This window comes from Urocitellus parryii, chromosome 9 (genome assembly GCF_045843805.1).
Source record: "Urocitellus parryii isolate mUroPar1 chromosome 9, mUroPar1.hap1, whole genome shotgun sequence".
NCBI classification, from domain to species: domain Eukaryota; kingdom Metazoa; phylum Chordata; class Mammalia; order Rodentia; family Sciuridae; genus Urocitellus; species Urocitellus parryii.
In genome coordinates this window covers 47,207,300-47,229,976 of record NC_135539.1, presented here as the reverse complement: position 1 = coordinate 47,229,976, position 22,677 = coordinate 47,207,300, and the positions used below count along the sequence as shown (strand labels likewise).

General features: G+C 37.9%; 1 protein-coding gene across 3 annotated transcripts in view; it reads left to right on the top strand.

Annotated features, from left to right (window-relative positions):
• Nucleotides 1-11,825, top strand: part of Fam107b (family with sequence similarity 107 member B) — a 207,751-nt gene extending 195,926 nt beyond the window's left edge. For all 3 annotated transcript variants that reach the window (XM_026410254.2, XM_026410256.2, XM_026410255.2), the window contains 3 exons: nucleotides 1,133-1,316; nucleotides 8,547-8,697; nucleotides 9,240-11,825. In XM_026410254.2, coding sequence (XP_026266039.1) covers nucleotides 1,133-1,316; nucleotides 8,547-8,697; nucleotides 9,240-9,356 — 452 coding nt within the window. In that variant the 3' untranslated portion in view covers nucleotides 9,357-11,825. The remainder of the gene's footprint in view (nucleotides 1-1,132; nucleotides 1,317-8,546; nucleotides 8,698-9,239) is intronic.
• The last annotated feature ends 10,852 nt before the right edge of the window (nucleotides 11,826-22,677 follow it).

Here is a 22,677-nt window from a genome sequence, read left to right as displayed (position 1 = left end):
GGGATCCATACTACGAGTTGAGTCTCGGGGGCCAGCCTTGGCCCTTATCTGCAGCCTATTGCCCAGCCAATCCTGTTCATCTCACCCCAGCCCCAACTAGGATTTTTTGTGTCTTACAAAATAGGACTGGTATTCACAGGGCACCCACTACGTGGCATGCACCACCCTAGCGGGTAGGAAAAGAGGGGGCCAAATGCCCTATTCCCCAGGAACTCCTCTTACTGAGGAGGACACATATACTTGAGTCATGGAATAGACAACTCCAGAGAGACCAGGAATGAGGACCAGAGGAGGCTGAGGCCTGAAAGGTTAAGGGACTCTGTCCAGGCACTTTAGCAGTTTGTTCCTTCTGTGAAACCCCAGTGACTCCATTCCCCTCTCTGCCCCAAAAGGCTCTTGCTACAAGGTCTCCTCCCTCCTCCCTGCTGTCTGCCTTCCTTTGATCCAGCCCTGGGGATAGAGCAGTGTAATGAAAGGTCACCCTTACCCTCAGGAACTCATGCCCTGTACATTCAGTCATAAATAAGTAAATTTGGTAGATAGCTCACTTGGGGAAGTGCTGGGGCTGGACTGTGGCTTTCAGCAGGGCTCTCAGGAATTCAGGCTCCTCTGAGCAGGTGCCTTTGGAGGACAGAGCTGAAAGGATTTGGGCTGGATGAAACCCACATGGCTCAAGTGAAGAGAAGAGGAGACATGACCAGGAGCATCACAGGTCAAATTAGACTGCTCTAGAAGTTTCTGGCCTTGATGCAGGGTCAGGGCTTGTGAGTTTCCAGTGTAGATTCATTTGCTGAGACTGAAGGGACCTGGTGCCCAATGCTTGTTGCAAGATTGCTATTGTGACATGGTAGCAGGAGGCATCCTGTGTGACCACAGCACAAATATGAAAGGCAGTGACTAGAGTCAGGACACCAGACTCCTCTGCCCCATAGTCTCAGACATCACTGGAGAAAACCACTCTGCTCCTCGGTCCTGTGCTCCTCAGTTACCCTCAAAACACTTGGGATGATTTGCCGGTGATGTCCCTGATGTGGACCTGTCTAGTGTGCTAGACTGGTACAGCCAGGTCTCTGCTTTGAGAGAGAAGTCTTGGCAGAAAAGCCTGCAAGTAAGTCTTCTTTTTCTCTTTCAGACGGCCTTCTTGAGGATACCAGCCCCAAGGACTCATATCTCATCCCAAGAAACATCATGGCCGAGCCAGACTACATAGAAGATGACAATCCAGAACTCATTAAGCCCCAGAAATTGATCAATCCTGTCAAAACATCCCGGAACCATCAAGATCTTCACAGAGAACTCCTTATGAATCAAAAAAGGTACTGTAGTGTCTGGAGCATGGCTTCTGTACAGGGATTTTAATAACCAGATTTATCAGTGATGGTTTTTACAAAGGCTTTGAAAGTTTTTATTTCTTGACAATATTTAAGGCTTCCCTGTTCTTTCTCCACCTTCAAGCCAGGTCATCCCTCCCTGAAGTGACGCCCCTGCTGCAGCTCAGTTTTTGTTCCACAATTCTTAAATTTGGGTGCAAGGGGCTGGGGCAAAGACATAAGGGAGGGAACCAAGTAAAAGAGAAATATGTTATTTCTTAAATTTGAAATCTCTGAATTTCCCCCTTGCTTTGGGAGGAAATATTAGAATCAAATGTAAATCCTTCCTGCATTAGCAATTGGTAAGTGGCAGGGAGGAGTCTCTAGAGCCTTATTAGTGAATAGATTAGAGTATTTCTTCTTTATGTTTTTGTTTGTTTTTAAGTTGTATTTTAAATAATTATCAATATTTTTACTTTTAGAAGGGAACAGAATATATATGTTTATATTTTTACTATGTTTATCTCTACAGACTGCCTTAAATTCTATTTTTATTTCCATCCCTATTGTGACATCCTGAGAAATTTAAAAATTTTAAAAGTATATTATATTTTTAAATCTTAAATTTAAAAAAAAAAAGCAAAACACAAGGGTTCGGAGCATTTTCATGGCAGTTCTTCCAAGTTCACTCCTGCCTACCAGAACTAATGACTCCTGTCCTCGTATATCTTTCTAGATATCTTTCTCCTCCTGGATTATGGGATTGTGACTCAGTCTTTTTTGTCTCCGGCGTGTGCTATGGAGCTATTAGATTAAAGTTTATTAAATTGAAAACAAGCTTGATCATTTTTAGTAAGTGCTGACCTTCTGCCTGTCTTTGCTGCACAATCAAAATGGAAAATATGAATTTAGTACTCTCATGCCCAGAGCAAACATGACTAAATACATTTCTAAATAAACCACAGAATTTGGAAGCAGGCCTTCCTGGGAAATTTTGTCTGTATTTTATTGGAAGATCATCAGGTTAGTGGGCTTCAAAACAGAGTAGCATTTGTCATCTACTGGTTTTCTGATTGTCTACCTCTAGGGTTTCCTTCCCTTATCTGTAAAATGAGGGTAGAGCTTAGTTGAACTCTTAAGAAATATTTTAGCTCAAATTATTTTGTTTTATTTTCATTGCAAGTCTATAAAAAGGTCCCAAGTCAGAATAAAGGAAAAATAAGCCTAATTTTGTAAAATAGATCTTCTCTGGATTATAGTCTGCAAATTACTCTGCAAAAATATAATTAGTGGGGCTGGGGTTGTGGCTCAGTGGTACAGTGCTTGCCTAGCATGTGTAATGCCCTGGGTTCAATTCTCAGCAGCACAAAAAAATTAAAGGAATAAAATAAAAGCTATAAAAATATATAATTAGTAGCGTGATACACATCACTGCAGAACATATGGATTTAAGCAATTGCGTCTTTCTAAATTTTCTAGAAAATGGACCTCCTTTCTGTCTATTTTGACCCATTCTTTCTTTCCCTGTTTACATAGCTGACTCTTTAGCAGGCCCAGTGCAACTAATTTGGAATAATGATGACTTTTGCTGAAGCACTGAGGCGTAGCGAGGACATTTGAGATCAGAGATCATGAATCCTGAGGGTTCACTATTTAACTTGATGTACCTTATGATCTTGACCAAGAAACCCCTGTTGATATATTTTTTGTCATCTATAAAGTAGGGAATAATAGTAATATATTTCTTTAAAAATTAAATAGTAGCATGTATTACAATACCTATTAAAATACATGACATATAAGTGGTCAGCTAGTCCCATCCATCTTCTCCCCATGTGGCATGCTGGGAAATTTGTAATTCTTTTCCTTCTTTTCTTTGAAAGATTCCAATCTGATGAAATGTATTTAAGAAAAAAAAGGCATATTTCAAAGTCAAAAAAGATGAATATATCTCATATGTTGAAAATATAAACAGATTTTTAAAGATAAAATCTTTGTTTAGTAGAGTCTTTTTTAGAACCATAGTCAGTTTTAGGGTGAAAATTTCTCAAGCTCAGAAGAAAACTTTCCTTTTATTTTTCTTCCATATCATGAACCCTTTGGAGACTGTGGGGGTTTTATTTCTATTTTAGTACCAAATAATAGAAAGCATCATATCAATAATTACTACCAGACTTGATTACTGGTTTGTACTATAATGAAAACCTGTTTCTTTTCTACAATTTATAAAGGGCCTTTCTTTATTTTATCTTACCCAGTGATCTTTCCAGTAAACCAGCAGGTTACCTTGTGATTGTCCCACTTTGACATGTTAGAGAGAATTGTTTCTTGTTGAGGAATCTCTCAAGATCATGCAATAGATTTTTAGAATAAAAAAGGATAGAAATAAGCATGGGATTTAGGACAGTTTCTAGAGATAAGTATAGTAATTATATAAACTAGAGAAAGGGTTGAATAAATGAAAAGATGGGAGAATGAAATCAGCAAAAAAACAAACTTTACCTGGAACATTGACCTTTGCTCCCATAACTACAAATTTGGCTCAGAGCTCTGCAACAGTTAGTTCAATTTTTTTTCCAATTTACTTTTAGAGATTATAAGATAAAAACAGTTACTGATTAGGAGAACAAGTATTCAGAGATCTTCTAGCTCTGAACCTGTGCTTCTCAATTTTATCATCTTTTTAGATTTGGCTCAGATTCCAGTAGCAGTCTTTAAATTTCCACCTGGTCACAGTCTGCTTCTAGGTCTGATAGTTATGACCCTTTGTCAGGTTCTTGGGTTCCATAGGCCTTTATCAGTAGTACAAAAGGGCAGTTTCCAGAAGGCATTATAAAGCATTGTATTTTTAGTAGTTGAAATGTCAGTATTGGAAACATCTTTTAAAAAAATAAGATGACACAATGGAATATTATTCAGTGTTAAAAGAGAATAAATCATGGCATTTGCAGGTAAATGGATGACATTGGAGAAGATAATGCTAAGTGAAGTTAGCCAATCCCAAAAAATAAATGCCAAATGTTTTCTCTGATATAAGGAGGCCCATTCATAATGGGATGGAGTGGGGAGCATGGGAGGAAAAGATGAACTCTAGATAGGGCAAAGGGAAGGGAGAGGCAGGGAGGTGATGTGGGAGTAGGAAATGCAGTGGAATGAGATGGACTTCATTACCCTAAGTACACGTATGAAGACACAAATGGTGTGACTATACATTGTATACAACCAGAGACATGAAAAATTGTGCTCTATATGTGTAATATGAATTGAATTGCATTCTGCTGTCATATTATAACAAATTAGACTAATTTTAAGAAAAGAAAAAAAATAAGATGATTTCTAACAAATTAAGAGATTCAGTTTTCTATAAAGAATAATTTTTGGACAAATAAACCAGTTAAGTTGAACATGTCTCTAATGGTTCTTTGTCTTGTACATTTCTAAGTGAGTGGTTTCTAGCTCCCTGAGTTTTCAGCTGAACTTTCGAAATGCTTTACCAGACAAATAGTTTCTCAATGAATACTTTGCTGCTGTACAGCATGGAAAAAGATAGGGGAGGTTGTAGTGACAACAGAGAGAAGTATTTATACTTGAACCCATGCAGGTGAAAATGGCTAAGCCAAGAATGTAGATGAGGCAGGTCAAACTAGACAATTCCAAGATTCACAATCACACTGAAATCCAAATGCAGCCATCCCTTTCACCAAAAAACAAAAACAATTAGACCAGGAGAGGTTTGGCTTAGGGGGCAGGCACGTGTGCTCTCTGATGGTTTGCTCCCCAGCTTCCTGCTCTGGCTGGTGATGTGTTCCTAGTGAGGAGTTGACTTCATTCATAGCTTGCAAGCATGCTTGAGGTTGAGATGAAGATGCAGTGCATATGGGCTTTTCCAGTTTGCCTCTGAATATTTAGTGTGTTTTGCTGATGTGAAGAAGAGTGAGGAAGAGAACGCTGTGTTTGTACAGGTGTGGAAAGTGTGGGGGCACACAGACCAAACAGTAACAATTATATCTGGTTGCAGGAATGGGTAGGGCTTGATGGAGCAGGCACTACCTCATATACTTCTCAGGGACACCACTGCGTAGAATACAGTACAGATGGTCCTCCTGTGATTTGTTTAATGGGGCAAGTTTGGGGTGTGCTTTCACTTTTTTTTTTTTTTTAATGGATCTGGATATACTGCCTGACTTTTTTTGGCAAAAATTCAAAGAGTACCTATTAAGTTCACAATTTTTAAACTAGGCTTTGCCCACTGTGATAGCTCCATGACCAGGAAGCAGACTTGAGAATTACTTGATCTTGGGTAGTATGAAGCCACCAGCCCTTGACTCCCTGTCAGTCATGAAGGGATTGAAAGTACTTGTTATGTGTATGTCAGAATTGATTGAAGAGAATCAAATGTTCTTATGCAAGGGGTAATATTGTTATTTACAAAATTTGGAGATGCTCATTTCTGCCCCTCCACAATCTCTGCATTCTGATCCACTTAGAGAAGCACACAGGCAGAGCTTAACGTCTCCCATTTGGCACAGAAATTTAAGTGACCCACTATGATTAAATATTAACTGAAGGTCTGTGACTTCTTGAGTGTTACAAGTGCAGAATTTTTATCACATGAGCACCACTTTCCTGAATTATCTGTTACTGAGTATTTTATCTTATTGTCACCATCATGTAAAATCTTTGAGCAGAAAATGAATACTGTAGAATAGTTAAACCCATTTATAAGTTGCAATGAAATATCAGCTTAAAGTATCATATATCAAAGTTCTTTCAGTAAGTTTTGCAGAAGAATGTCTTCTAACAATAATTTAAGTGAATTTTGCTGGTGGAATACAGTGAAAGAAAAATCTTTGAAATCTAAATTATTCAGATAAGATAACTAAATTCTTAATCCTAAAATTTAATTCTCTTAATTCTATCTATAGTGTCAAATCAAGACTTTCTATTAGTCATGAAACTAAGAAGCTTCTTAGTCTTTTTTCAGATTATTTTAAGAAAGTTTTTTTTAGTGATTAATGACTCTTCTAACTGAACAGCAAGAGTGCTCAAAAGCAACCTTTAATGTGCCGATTAAACATTTGATTTCTAGAATATTCCGTCTGTATTTTCATACCTCTATTCAGTCTTGATAACTATGAGGCAAACTGTAATTAAATCAGAAACATGACTCCTCCTTGTTTCTTTGGAAATTTGATCAAATTAATTTTTTTAATTAAAAGTTCTGCTAATATTTGAAATTTGAGAAAGTAGGACATATATATTATTTTGTCTTTGTGTCCTTATCATAAAAGACAGATCATACTGATCTTTACTCTGTAAACAACTACATTGAAAATTTTTATTGAGATTTTTAAAAAATGAAGTAGGAAAGATGCCAGAATTTTTTAATTTCTAAATTACTGAGGAAGTATAGTATTGAAGATTCATTTATAGGTGTGATTGAAAGCAGCTAAGAAAGATACGTTCTTGATTTTCTTATAACTAGAACCTCATTCTGGGAACTCTTGATTTACCAGTTGTTCAACTGACTCCTATGTAAGTTGATTGGAGTAGTTCAAAGAATGACTGCCTGGACTGATGTCCCGTCCTCCAAATCAGTAGTGAGCAGCAGGGGCAGGCAGTGGTGGGCAGGTGTAGCACTTCTGTGATCCCAGGCTGAGTCTATAGTCAGCCCAGTGTGAACCGCTCTTGAGTCAAGTGTATATACAGCTGTGCAGCATGAGTGTGGACATCAGCCATTATTGACCCTGTATGGTCTGAAATCAACAGTGTTTCCTGTTCTATGGTTTATTTTGTTTTTATTTTAAATGACCTTAATAAATTTTAATATCAAGTTGAGGTTGCTGATGAGCTAGTAGAGTCAGGCCAAAGTAAATAACTAGGGGAGACAAAAAGGAAGAGATAAGTGATCTTATCCGGCATCCTGGAAAGCCCGGCTGGAGAAAATCCCAAGGAAATGGCAAAGCACATTATTATAGTCAGCTACTTCATCACTGTGACTAAAAGACCCAGCCAGAACAAATATAGAGGAGGAAAGGTTTATTCAGAGGCTCACCATCTCAGAGGTCTCTGTCCATAGTGGCTGGCTGCATTCCTCAGGGCTCAAGGTAAGGCAGGACATCATCATGTCAGAAGAGTGTGACAAAGAGAAGAAGCTCACATTATGATCAGGCAGCAGAGAGAGACTCCATTCACCAGATACAAAATATATACCCCAACACTATTCCCACCCCCAGCCTTCAGTTACCACTCAATCCCTGTCAATCCCTGTTGGGGAATTAATTCCCTGATTGGGTTAAGGCTATCTCTCACAACCCAATCATTTCTTTTCTGAATCTTCTTGCACTGTCTCACACGTGAGTTTTGGGGGACACCTCACATCCAAACTATAACAGACCTTGAGAAAAAGTGACTCTAAGCTGACATCAAACATAGATAGGAGTCCTACCTGAGAAAGTGTCAGTGGGTCTTTCCTTTGACTTGTCTCAAACATTTCAGATGGATTGTTGCTAGTGAATAGCCTGTTTTGGTTTTATTTTCCTCCATTTAAAGAAATGGCCACCTAATTTATCTCTCAGAAGAGTAGAGTTTCCTTGAAGCCTGAATTTCATGTATTATAAATAAACCATGTATCTGAGGTGGTCTAGGTGGAAAGAACAGTAGACTGACAGTTAGGAGATGATTGATTGCTCCGCCTGGCCATGACCCTTGGAAATGATATAATCTTGGTCACAGAGACCGTTTCTTTTTTGGATCTGAAAATGGAGAATAGGAAGAGGTTTCTAGGGTAGGAAAAAGTTTTGTGATAACCTGTCTCTGGACTGCATTAATGCATGAGGTCAGATACTATGCCTTGGGAATCCTCCTCCAGTGGAGCCTCCTCGAGTCTTGGGCATTTATCTCTCTGCGGTGGGTACATATCATACCCATTGCATGAAGGTATTTCCCCACCGGATTATCCCCTTCGCCATCACCCTGTTTTGTGTAGTCTAATTCTTGCACATAGTGGGTTCTCAATACATTTTTATTGAATAAGGATTTTACAAATTCTTTGGAAGATGTTCTTCTTTCTTTGATGATGGTGAGTTTCTGAGCACTCCCATTAACTGCTTAGCTTAGGAGTAGGTATCAGAGGTGTGCTGATTCTACAGACCTCTTTTTCTGTGGCTGATACCTTCAATTACATTTTTATTCATGGTTAACATTTCTCATTTTCATTAATGCTTTTTTTTTCAGGGGTCTTGCCCCTCAGAATAAACCAGAATTGCAGAAGGTGATGGAAAAGAGAAAACGAGACCAAGTAATCAAGCAGAAGGAAGAAGAAGCACAAAAGAAGAAATCTGACCTGGAAATAGAACTTTTAAAACGGCAGCAGAAGTTGGAGCAGGTAAGAGTGACTGGGGGAAAGTATTCTTTCTCATTTCTGAGAAATAAAGATGTTGGAGCAAGCAGAATCTCCCAGACATATCAGATATAAACATTGTTGCCTTGAAAGAAAAGAAACAAAATGTCAGCAGATGGCATATATTATACTCCAGGCAGAGGCAGGAATTCTATTGAAGACCTAAAAGAAATGCTCAAGGCAAAGGCAAATCAGAGAAATATCGCTGAATTCACAGAGTACAGAGTACTGGAGTAATTTATGCAGCTCAGCCTCACTTGGACTCCAGGGCAACTGTGTGTTCTTCTCAGGATTTTGTTTTCTTGGCTTTGACTTTTTCATTCCTGTCTTCTCATGCTGTCGTTGGTAGTAACAACCAGTTGGGTGCTGCCTCTGCAGAATCAGTCCTTCCTCCCTCTTTCCCTCCCTTGCTTTTCTTCTTTCTTTCTATTGGGAGACCAAGAGAGAATTTCTTCCATTGGAATGAGAGGAGTGCCTTAAAGCCTCTCAGTTTGTAAATAATTTTCCTGGTTTTGAATTTCATTTAGCTTGAACTGGAGAAGCAGAAATTGCAAGAAGAGCAAGAAAATGCCCCGGAGTTTGTGAAGGTGAAAGGCAATCTCAGGAGAACAGGCCAAGAGGTGGCCCAAGCCCAGGAGTCCTAGGCGGAGGCTGTCTGGAGACCTGGTGTGTCCTGCCATCACCGCAAGAGCTGTGTCTAGGTGCCTCCTCTGCATTTGTCTCAGGGCCAGAGCCCCTGGAGAGAATTCCAGCCAGCCAAGAATCTTGACTATGACAAGGATTTGATTTGATTTTACTACAGTCTGGATGGATAAATTATCTATGAAAATTGTAGTTCCCATTCGCCAAATGAAGGACATTGACCAGCACGTAAGTTGGAATAATGGACCTGTGTTCAGAGACCTAAAGCAAAAAAAAAAGGAAGAGGACCCTGGAAAAAAATATTGAGAGCTGCACTACTTGGTTTTTCTTCCAATCTGAGTTCAGTGGAGCAAATATTATTTTCTTTGAAGAGCTAAAGAAAATGTGTTTATTTCTTCTTTTGGTTATCTACAAGATAATTTAGATTACATAGAAGTGCATTTAATCAGTTACATCCAATATTTGTAAATTCTACTTTGAGAATTCAAAATTTTCTTGTTTAATTTATACTTTCACCCATGTTAGAATTAACAGTGGAGAATGTTAATGTTGAGCACAGCTATTACCATTGTTGGCATCAAAATTCAGAAATAGATTAAGAAGGTATAAAAACATGTAAAGATTCATGTTGGTCTGTTTTAATTTCTTTCAGTCCTATACTTTGTGGAGGCATCCACTTCCCAGAAGGTATCTCATGTAAATTCATTTATATTGCTTTGATAACCAGCATGTTTTCAGTTCAGTTTTATTTTTAAATTTCTTGCTGAGATACTTCTTTCAGGAAAAGAAAAAAATCCTCGTTCCTTTGGAAAACAGAAATAGTCTGTATAGCCCAGCTTTAGTGTCAAAAGTAAAGAGTACAAAAACCTTAATTTCTCTTGAGCACAGTGCAGGGAAAGTTCCCATTAGGAGCTGGATGGTAAGGTCTTCTTTAGGTATTTTAATGTGAAACAAGTATAAGTTGATCTCAAGGAGGCTTTTGGTTTGTACATTTTGAATATTAGTAGAATCCAAGCTTTGAAAACTTTTTGATTAATGATTGTGTATTTCTTTACTCTTTTTTTTTCTTATGAAGGAAAACTTTTACCACTCTCTCAGTGTGATGCTGTTGGTAAGGATAATGTTGATGACTACTGTATTGCATCTCTCAGGAGAAACTGAGGTGCAGGGAGAAGAGACTCAGTTTCCTTATGTTAACTAGCATGCTATTCAAAGACATCCAAGTTGCAAATAATAGCAAATTCTCATTAAAAGTTAATTTTATACTGCTGACATGGAAGAATTCTTGTGGATTTAGTATGTTCTTCGTAGAGATGATTCAGCCTTTCTACATCAGAGGCTTTTATACTTCCTTTACAACTCATAGAAAGTTGGATTCAGAGCTTTGGAATCCTTAACTAGCAAGTAGACATTAGCTTTCTATGGGAGATTCTTTAGTTTTAGTAATCAACAGGCCCACATTCAATCCCAATGTGAACAAAATAAGATTAAATAGATGATAATATACTGCTAGTTAGAGAAATATATTAGCTGTTTATACCTGAAATGGATTATTTGTCTCATCAGCAAATATTATTTAAATAAGACATGCTGAGGTTGCTCTAAAATAGTTTGCTGTTGAAGATTAGAATGGTGACAGTTTTCTTATCATTATTCCCTTTGAGAGAAGAAAGTGAAGTAAGTGATCATCTTGAAAGAACATTGCTTATTGCACATTAATTAGAGTTCTTCCTCTGTCTTTGTGGACTTAACGGTGTGATCTGTAAAGTGAAGATTCTGGACTGGCTCCTATCTTTATCTAATAGGATGTTTGATCTTGAAATCTATTCCTTGAAGCAGTTTTGCCACTTGACAAAAATCTCAAGGGCTGGAAGGACCAATTCTGTTCCTAGAACTTCCTTAGAATTCATTCAACACTGGGAAAAAGTTAATTAAAAAAGCATTTCCCTTCTAATTGCACTAAGATCTGCAGAATTGATTGTAGCTATACTACAAGTTCTGGCCTAAAGAGGACTTGTAAATGGTGTAGAGTGATCGGTGTGGCTCAGTAGCAAAGTGTATAGGAAAGGAAGCTTTGACATCATCTGGTTAGCTGGGCCTACAAGCTGCGTTTAAAAGGTGGTCAGTCTCTCCTGTACCTAGCACTATAAACTGAGGACTCATGAACATCTGAGCAGTTCTGTGCTTGGAGCCACTATTTGACAAAAATGGCTCCATTTTTCCATTCCATGGTTTTCTTAAAATAGTTCAGTGTTTTATAGTCTCTTAATAGTAAAGTAGTGTTGCTTTCTAAGCTATAACAGCTGACTTTATTCTTCTACTCTGAAAAATCTTGCCTTGTTTGAGTGTATATAATATATATAAAGGGAGCCTTAATGGATTTGTTTTCATAATTTAATATTTTTTGTATTTGCTCTTGTATAATTGTTTTTAATGGAAAGTATTACAGAATTGAGGGTGGAATTCTTAGAACCAAAGTTATTCTTAATAAAAATCACCACATGCTTGGACCATGCAGCTGTGTTTGTCTGATCTGTTTAAGGTGAATGTCCAGAACCTGCTGCAGCTATGTTCAATTCAGAGATCAGAAGGTAGTTCCAGGGTCTCCCTTGGTGACCACAGTCTTTGACAGCCTTCCCTGCAAATGTCCTATCATCTGCATTTATACAAGCTGGAATTTATATGTCAAATAAGTTCATGCTAAGATATTAATAGCTCTCTATATACCCTTTACAGAGAATATATGGCACCTAGAGCAGCAGGTGCCAGTCCTGCAGGGAAAGATTGAGCATTTTAGGTAGCTGACATGACCAATGGAGAAGCATTTTGGGAAGGACCAGTTTTTAGTGCTTGTGAGCTAGTACAATTGTGATTCTGAAAATTTTTTTTCTTACACAGATTAATGTTTTCATCAGAGAAGTTATTTTGGAAAATTATTCTCATGATTGCATTATCCTCTTGTTTAAAAATAGTTTGGAGGCTCAGGTCCCTTTATTTGATAATTATGCTTTTATGCTTTTATTTTTCAACCATAAATTAATTATTCAAGTGTTCAGTTACCCAACTTCTAGTGTCTCTGTACTTATTTTACATTTGTTTGTTTGTTTGGTTTCTTACTTAGCAGAGTAGATCTGCTATCTCTAAGGTATATCATGAGCCCTAAAAACCCATGCAAAAGATGGATTCCAGAAATGATTTGTACAGTAGCTGCAAGGTTTTCCATGGTGACAGTTTTGAAGCCATTTTTCTGGACTAATGTATGTGTGTTTTACAATAGTAATATATTTGAAAGAAGACAGACCAATTAAAATGTTAAGTGAGTTTTAACATATTACATGCTGTAGTATATCTAAAAGAAGCATTAAAACATTAGTCTTACATTTATTTTAAGAAATGAACTTATTTTATTTCCAGGTCTCAGAGTAAATAAAAGCTTTATGGGCTAGCCTTTTAAATCATAATTTCTATTTTCTTTTTTCCACCTGAGCAAATGTAGTCTGATTATCAACTGGAGGTGTTTTGAGGGTCTCCCTATTTGCCCCTTGATTTTCTGAAATGATAGTAATTCCCAGTGAAAGTAGTAAAAAGGGCTCTTAGTTTTTTATTGAAGATATGTTCATTGTTCCTGGGGTTTGCTGCACCCAGGCTCCCAATATATAAATGCATTGATATTTATTTTTATCTGTATTTATTGAATCATGAGCAATACCCTTAATGCCAACCAAGTTCTTCTCCCTCTCCCTCTTTCCATATTTATAGCTCCTTTCTCCAGCAGTGAAAACCTGGTTGCCAGCCTCCTCCTCATAGCTAATGATTTCCTTAGTCCTCCTGTGTGTGACTTTCCTCAGCCACCTTGCTCACTCTGGTCCTGCCTACTGGTTTTTCAACTGAATTAAGGAAAAAGAATGGAAACAACAATTTTTCTTGAGCTTTTAAACATCTGTTATAAATTTAGTTAACTGAGTTGTCTCAAACAAACTCAACTACAACTACAGGTTTAGTCTGGGTGATTGGGACCTTTCAAACTCCTTAAACACAGTATACAACCCATGCTTAAATGCAATTAGCACATTTTAAAAATGACTTATGTAAACCTGTTTCTAAAGCCAAGTCTATGTCAATTATTTTTGCATATTAAAAATGACTTTTATGCTACTATGGCCATATTTACTTTCATGTCTTCCTAGGGACACAGTTAAACACAACTTCCTGGGCTTCCTTTCTAAAGGGAAAGGGATGTCTGCTTAGACCACATGAAGGAGAAAGATCTGGGTTGTTGACTGTTTCTTACTTAGACCTGGATCCTGGCTGGACAGTCCAAGTTCATTGAACCATAAGTCAAGGCCTTGGACCAAGTCTTTTATATAATTAGCTCTTACTTGCTTTGTTATGGGAATTCTACAACCTCCCCATTTATTTTACTTTAAATTTTCAAAACTTGGTGTTCTTCCCAGAAATGGTGTTTTCACTTAACATAACCAGTATTACCTACACATTGTCAGCCTTTATGATGGCCTTGTTTGTTACCGTTTTTGAGAACTTATGTATGACCTTATCGATGTTCCATATAATTAGTAGGATCACTTTGAGATTTTGTGTATGAAGAATCTGTGTGGAGAATTATTTTATTCAAGATATTTGGCTGTTTATTACCTTGGACGTGCTGTTGGATTCTCTTCATCATTGTATATGATCTACTGGATTCCTTTTCTACTTAGTTATTATGTGTCTCTACTCTTGGTAATCAGTCGTCTTCTTGTACTATATATTTCTTTTTTATCTTGACTGTATTCTTTCCTGTATTCATAACTAGAAACAAGCACATTCTTCCACTTTAAAGAAAAGGTATATTTTTTCATAGAATTAACAAAATACACACACCTGTGAATATTCCCTTAAATTCCCTTTAATCATCCTCATTGTGAGTATCAGTACAAATCTGTGACTCTTTGTAGGCTCAACTTCTTACTTTAATTTCCCTCTCCTTTTGTAGATTTTCAGAATATTTCAATTTGGCCAGAGAAAGCACTTAAAGCTTATTATGTCTTTATTTTCTGTTTATTTATAAAACATTGCTTTTAACATTTCTAGCAACATCCTTGCTTTGTTACATAGGATGTTTTGAACCATCCTTATTTTTTCTGTCTCTGACATGTTACACAGGACCTGTGCCCATCAAGGAGTCCTGGTTTCTTCCCATGACAGACCTCAAAGTCTGTCATGAGGGGTGCACAAAAGAATTTTAATTGGACAAGTAGTGAAAGAATGAGAGAACATGAAATTGCCCTGGCTTTTTTCCTATTTTAAACCTTTGTTTTTCTGTCTTATTTTTCTTAGGGGAGGTATCATTGAACCAGAAGATTTTTCTTTACATTTACAAAGATTAGCCAAGATGTTCTCTTTGAAAATAAGAATTAGGAAAGGGGACCTGCTTGCCCAGATACCTAAATGCACTTTCCAAGTAGTAGTGACTTAACTGGCCCTATACTGGCCCAGAGTAGGCAAGTTGGTCAATGGAGCAGAGTTTATAGTCCCCCAAAAAACATTGATTTGCCCATTGAAATTACTATGATTGAGGTAAAATTTTACTTCAAATTAGGAAAGAATAAATTTAATAAAAAGTTTGGGGCAATTGGAACCATATATTCTTCTACTTAACACTATATTGAAGAATAATTCTCAAATTTATTAGTGTTCAACACAAAAATAACACTATGTGCATATTCGAAGAAAATATAAAAGTACTTTTATAATCTTGGGATTATAATCCCAAATTTATAATGAAGAAAACTATGAAAATTTATACAAAAATAGAAAATGGGCCAGGTGTAATGGTGCACAACTGTGATCCCACCTATCAGCAGACCAAGGCAAGAGGATCATAAGTTCAAAGCCAGTCTCCACAACTTATAAAAAAAGGGCTGAGGATGCAGCTCAGTGGTAAAGCACACCTGGGTTCAATCCCCAGAACCTGAAAAAAAATTACATAACAGACTAAGATATATTTCATATATGTTAGCAAATGAATAATACCTGGATTACACACAGATTATCTGTTAATGTCAATAAATGAACAGAATTTGTGCACAGGAAGTTTATAAATGAAATAAAATGGTCCAGCGGCATATGAAGAGATGCTCAGTGTCACCAGCATCAGGAAAATGCAAATTAAAATAACAATGAGTAATTTTGTACAAATATTCACAAGGCAAAAAATAACACACAATTGTGTAGGGGTTATGTTTAGTGTGCTACTAAAGATTGAACACAGGGGTGTTCTACCACTGAGCTACACAGACAAGGTCTGCCCAGGTTGGTCTCAAATTTGTGATCCTCCAGCCTTAGCCTCCCAAATAACTGGGATTATTTATAGGTATGCATCCCTGCTCCCAGAAATACATAGTTTGATAATAGCTATTAGTAGTGATATGAGATATGGGTATTATTTTCATATATATATGATATATATGTGTATATCATATATATATATATTTATATCTTCAGCAAGAATACAAATTAGTAAAGCCAATTTTAAAGTGCAAATGTCTTAGTATCCCTTAAGATGGACATAATAAAAAAGATAGTCAAAAACAGGTATTGATGAGAGTGTGAAGACATTTAAGCCCTTGTTACATTGCTGGTGACAATGTAAAAGGGACAGCTAATCTGGAAAAGTTTAGCAGTTTTTAAAAAAGTTAAACATAGATTTACCATAAGTCCCAGCACTTCTAAGTATATACCCAAGAGAAATGAAAACATTCACACAAAGTCGTGCACACAAATGGTCATAACAGGAATATTCATAATAGCTAAGATTTGGAAACAACCCAAATGTCCATTAATTGATAAATGGAAAAGTAAAATATGGTATATCCATATAGTAGAATATTACTCAGTCCCAAAAAGAAATGGAATGCTGATAGATTCTAAAATAAAGGTAAATCTCCAAACCTGCAAGTTAAAGGAGCAAACAAAGAACCACATGATAGTTACATTTTCTTGTAACATCTGGAATGTGGAGACAAAGCAGATTAGTGCTCTAGCTGGCTATAATAGATGATTGCAAGGTTTCTTTTTCAGGATGATGGAAATGATTTAAAATTGTGATGGTTATAAGACTCTTTAAACATATGAGAAATATGGCTGGGCATGGTGCCACACACCTGTTGTCCCAGTGGCTTGGGAGATTGAGGCAGGAGGATTGCAAGCTTAAAGACAGCCTCAGCAACTTGGCAAGGTCCTAAGCAACTTAGCAAGACCTATCTCAAAATAAATAAATAAATAAAAATAAAGTGCTGAGGATGTAGCTCAGTGGTTAAGTGCCACGGGGTTCAATCTGTGGTACAAAAGCAAACAAGCAAACAATCATATGAATAATAGTATTAATATGAACAGTATTAATATCTACTTAAGTGGGTAATTTTATTGTGAGTTATACCTCAGTAAAACATTTAAAGGTATGGATATATTTGACACAATTACATTTCTAGCAGTTTGTTCTTCAGAATGATTTATGTTTATATACCTTGTTGTTCAAAGATATATTTGTAGCAGCTCTCATAATTTCTGTTATGAGACAATTCCCATCTAGTAGTATTTTACTAAATTAAGTATAATACTTGTCCCCTTTAACAAACTATAATGCATGTCTTTCAATATATTATTATTTATATAGAAATTTGGATTTGAAGTCTACTGTTCTATAAAAAAGGCTATAGAACAATACATGTAGATAATCCCATTTACATGAAAAAATTTAAAAGTATATTTGGCCATATATCTATTAAAAATGCTTAGAAATCGGCCTGAAAGCTTACCTATCCAGTTAATAGTAGTTACATCCTGGGAAAGGAAGCTGTTTGGGCTCAGAAACAAAGGAGGCTTCCATGTTTAATCTGCTATTTTTATATTTTAAGGCTTTGTGCAATAAGAATGAGCCACTAATGGTTCAAAAAAAACATAAACACAAAGAAAAACCTAACTGTAAGTATGCTTAATACAAAAGTATCTCTTAAAATTTAAATGCTATTCATTTTATAGTATTTGCACACATAGTGCATATATAAGTGCACTATGGAGATAGAATTCTATCACAATTGAATGCTTTCAGTGTTCAGAAACCCCAGACACCATGACTGATGAAGTCAAATGGGGAAAGGGATCCAGTGAAAGAATAATGAGAAGTTCAGACTCCAGAAAGGCAGTAAGGAAGGTTTTTTGACCTTTCATCACCCCCAGTGATGGTTAACCTTGATTGTGAACTTGACTGGATTAAGACACTTACAAAGTTGGTAAAACACACCTCTGCATGCTTCTGTGAGAGTGTTTCCAGACACGATTGCATGTGCATTGCTGGACTGAGGGGAGACCCCTGCTGAATGTGGACAGAACCATCCATTTGGCTGGGGACTCAGAAGGAAGAAAAAGCAGAAGCGGAAAGCAGGCTCACCCAGGCCATTAGGTTCTCCATTTCTTCACTGCTGTTATTGCCTATGGACATCAGACTCTGGCTCCTTCAACCTTTAAATGTGGACTCTCACCAGCAACCTTTCAGCCTCAGACTGGGCTACACCATTGGTCCCTCTTCTTCTGCAGCTCCAGCTTTTTGGGACTGAACAGCTGCTGGTTTCCTGGGCTCTCCAGCTTGCAGACAGCCATTATGGGACTACCCAGCCTCTGACTGCATGAGCCAAGACAATAAATTCCTTTTTATAATTACATACACATTCTGTTGGTTCTGTTCTTCAGATCCCTAAGACTCCCTCAGAGTGGAGCAGAGAGTGAGCCAAGGTTTCTTGAGAGAGATCCAAGGGACATAGGTTTTGCTTGAAGACAGCTTTGTCCTTTAAGTTTTTCTACTGCTACTGGAATTTTAGGTAATGTGCTTACAATCCTCTGGGTCTTCCTGCTGCTGTTTTTATTGGCTGGAGTCAAGGTGATTGAGAATGTGAGGAAACTGGTACTTGGTGTACAGGGCTTTCAGGGAGCTCCTGGTTGGCCAATCAAGGTCTTGCTGGAAGATGGGCTTCCTGGATGATGGTTAAATTTCTGTTTGCCTTTTTCCTTGATTCCAGGTGGAGCCTTTATTATATTACTGAGTACATTTCTTCTTCCCCATCTGGCTCCATGCTTGAGACTTAAGCTTGGAAAAGGAGCTAGCCAAGAATTTGGAAACTGCTGACTCCTGGCCCTTTCTGAAGTCTAGAAGAAGCTATCACTCAATAGAATTAGCAGCAATGAATCTTAAGTGGCCACCTCCCCTATTCTGACTCCAATGTGGAAGCTTGACATATGTTCCCACTCATGTCTCCTACATTACTTGCTCATGGTTATTTTTTGTTCAAGAGTTTTCAGAGAGTCATTGCACCTGTACCAGCTAGGTGTCAACAAAAAAGAAAGAAAGCAGCAGGATTAAAACCATCTACAGCCAGGCGCAGTGGTGCATACCTGTAATCCCAGTAGCTGGGGGGTGGGTACTAAGGCAGGAGGATCGCAAGTTCAAAGACAGCCTCAGCAAATTAGCCAGGCCCTAAGCAACCCATTGAGACCCTGTTTATAAATAAAATATGAAAAAGGAATGGGGGTGTGGCTCAGCGTTTAAGCACCCCTGGGTTTAATCCCCAGTACCAAACAAAACAAAACAAAACAAAAAAATCCTACAACCTTGCAGGAGGGCACTGTTACTTAATGAACCATGAAGCAGAATCAGGGTTCAGAGGTAGCTCCTGGAGAGCTAATAGACAACCTAGGATGTGAACTAGAAAAACATTCACTGTGTAACCTGAATGAGCCAAGAGGATTCTCTGGCAATGGCAAGTTTGCCTTGAATTTGCTCAGGTGGTACTCTGCTATCTGGAAGGAGGGTCTATGTATTTTCTCAATTTTATTTTTTCTCAAAGATAAGCAACCCAGTCAATTAATTACAAGTACTTGCTACATATGTTAATAAGATATCTTGCAAGGAGCTGGTTCTAGTCCTTGTGGTATTCATAATCTTGTTCAGAGGTAAGGCATTGCATAAGATGTAATAAATAATAATAAGCATTAAATAAAATGCCATATGAACACTTAGAAGATAGTACCTATAGGAGCAAATTAAGAAAATGCACACAGTAAATCAAATGGTTTTATTGCTGGATAGATGCTCTCATAAATGCTCTATGAGAGAAGTGTCGTAATTAATGGTTCAAATGTTTTAGGTTAAATGTGAATTTTATTTTGCCTTGATATCTCTCTCTCTCTCTCTCTCTCTCTCTCTCTCTCTCTCTCTCTCTCTCTGATTTCCCTGGTTTTCAAAAGTTAAGACTAGACACTTTCAAAACCCGAGATCTTATGAGTACCAAGAAGAGGAGAGTGGGTAGTGGAGAAAAGGGGAGATGGCAGATAAGCCTAGAGTCTTCCCCATGCAAGGCAGCTTGAAGTGTTGCTAGGTAACATCTGTCGTTTATTTTCAAAGAACTTCCTGAGGTGCTTGAAGCTTTGGGCAAGTTTTGATCTAGCAGTGAAATCTGAAGAACTGTGTGGTTTGCTCTGGTGCAGTCAGTAACAACCAAATGGCAGGCTGTCTTTAGATACCTGTCTAGGGGTACAAGTCATAAGAAAGAATGAGGCTCTGGGAAAGCATGTATCTCCTGTCCAAGCTGTTTGTCCATTTTTGTCACAATGCTTTGTGTTGGGACTCCAATGCTGAGCAAAATCATATGCAGTTTCTGTCTTTTTGGAGCTTCAAGTCAAGAGAGGAGACAAACATCTTTCAAAGAAACACAGTGATGGCTGGGCACAGTGGTGCATGCCTGTAATCCCAGCAGCTCAGGAAGCTGAGGCAGGAGGATGGCAAGTTCAAAACCTGCTTCAGCAACTTAGCGAGGTCCTGAGCAACTTAACAAGACCCTCTCTCAAAATAAAAAAAAAGGGCTGGGGATGTGGCTCAGTGATTGAGACATGTTGGGTTCAATTCTCGGTACCAAAAAAAAAAAAAAAAGAATTATGCGAATGTATATAAAATGAGCAAATGAGAGTGGTACAAAATGTGAAGGGCAAGATGCTATGAGAACAGGGGCCTGTGTCTCCCACTCACATGGTTGATAATGGTGATCAGAGAAACAACCACCATCCTTGCACAAGCTCCATGTGTCAGGCCCTGGGCTCTGTTCACTCAGGATCTAATTCACCTCTCACCGCCCTCCTCAGGGACTACTGACATTTCTGGGGGAGAAGATCTTGGCTTGAATAATTTACATTGGTGAGCTACAGTTCCCTCTTCTACAGGAGAATCATGCCCTCATCCACCCATACAGTCTTTCTATGAGTTAGAAAGATGGGAATCACTGTTGACCCAGCCTCCTCCATATCAGCTAATCACCCTGCTCTGTGCGTTTTACCTCCTAAATACCTACTGAATTTCTGTGCTCCCTCCCTGATCCCATTACCATCTTAGAGTGAGACTCCTCATGGCCTCCTGCTTCCTTTTGCCTCAATCATATCTATATTCTTCAGAGAAGCCAAAGTGATCTTTGGCAAAGGATCTATGTCTCTTCCTTCTTTGAAGACTTCACATTGATTTAAGGGTAAAAACCAAACTCCTAGGCCCTGCACTCTTGGGCTCCTGCCTCCATCTCCAACTCCTCTCATACTTCTGCCCCTTACTTTCCTTGTTCCAGACCCACTGGCCTCCTTTGTGCCTCAGGGCCTTTGCACCTACCAACTTCCTTTCCTGAAAAGCTCCTATTCTCCCTTCTATGCTTAACTCATATTGGGTTCTTAGGTTCTTATTTCTTAATTGTGAAAAACAGTTCAAATTCTCTCATGATAGTTTCATTTCTTCTTTCGAACATTAGATACATTGATCCATTTCATAATTAATCTGTCACATGCTGTAAAGTTGAGTCTAATATCTATCTTGTTTGCTGCATGATTCTCAATTCAGGATTTGGCACATACTAGGCACTCAAGAAGTCTTGGTTGAATTAGTAAGAGAAATTTTCAGTGCTCACATTGTGAACATCTGGCAGAACTATGATGTGAACCCATTGTGACTATTATCAAAGCTTATGTTTAATCTCTGCACTCTACTGTTGTGACCCGTGCCACCACCATGTTAATATTTTAAGACGTCAGAGCTGAAGCATGCTTCAGAGTGAATATATACAGATGGAGCCTCCTCCTTCTCTTTCACAGAACATTGTGCAACGGCCATGTCTCCACGTAACTTGGTTACTTGCTCCCTGTCCTCACATGTGCTGCTTCTGAACTGAGTTGGAAAAAGCTCTAGTGATAAAAATCAAGAGATTCAAGAAAATTATTTTTAGAAAAAAAAGATTTAAAAGAATGGAATATAGAGGCTGGCTGAGTTTTCATTTATTTGACATGGAAAGAACAGAAAGCAATTTGTGAAACAGTTTCAGCAAGTCATTCAGCCAGAACACGACATCCATCAAGTATGAGATAGGACTGGAAGGAAAATACAAAAGATGATTTACTGTGGTGTCAAGTTAGGTGAGGAAAGTACACAATGCTAGGTTCATGAGGTTAGGAAGACTTGTCTTTGCTCACAGCCATGTTCCCAGTCCTGAAACCTCGCTAGTCATTTAATAGATGTGCAGAAAAGACATGATGAATAAATGAATGAAAATGTGATTTCAAAAGTCTATAAACCAGTGAGGATGTGCCAGATTGTGGTACAGTAACAAATAAGTCCAGAATCAAAGTGGATTAACAGAACTAATGTTCATGTCCTGCTCTGTTAAGTCACCAAGGAAACTTCCTGGACAGCTGCCCTCTGCATGTACTTTGATACCACCACAATGCAACAGGTGTAGAGAGGGATGGGGAGTCAAGCAGTGGAAGTGATCTCCATCATTGGATAAAGCAAGTCATAGGGCCATGCCTACTTCAAAGGGGCAGGGAAGTAAAACATTCTCAATCTCTCTCTCAGCAAGGAATAAACCTGATATTAGTGAACACAATAATACTCACCACAACAGATATACAGATATTGAAGTGCACTGGGCTATTTGCTTCTCTAAAACTTCATCTTTTCTCCAATATTTTAATGACCTCACTTGTGACTTTGAGATTTTTCTTAAACATGTGGACTTCTATATTTTTCTGTGCAAAAGATTGTTTTTAACTCAAAGTCCAGCAATTCATTTCTTACATATCAAAGTTTTTCTGTAAGACAATTTTAGTGATGTAAATTTTAGAAGGATATTCACAGAGATTTCTCTGAGTGAGCATTCACTGTACAACTGTCTCTCCATATCTGCAGTTCTGTGTCCTTGGACTCAGCCCACCATAGACAGCAAATATTTGAGGGAAAATTGT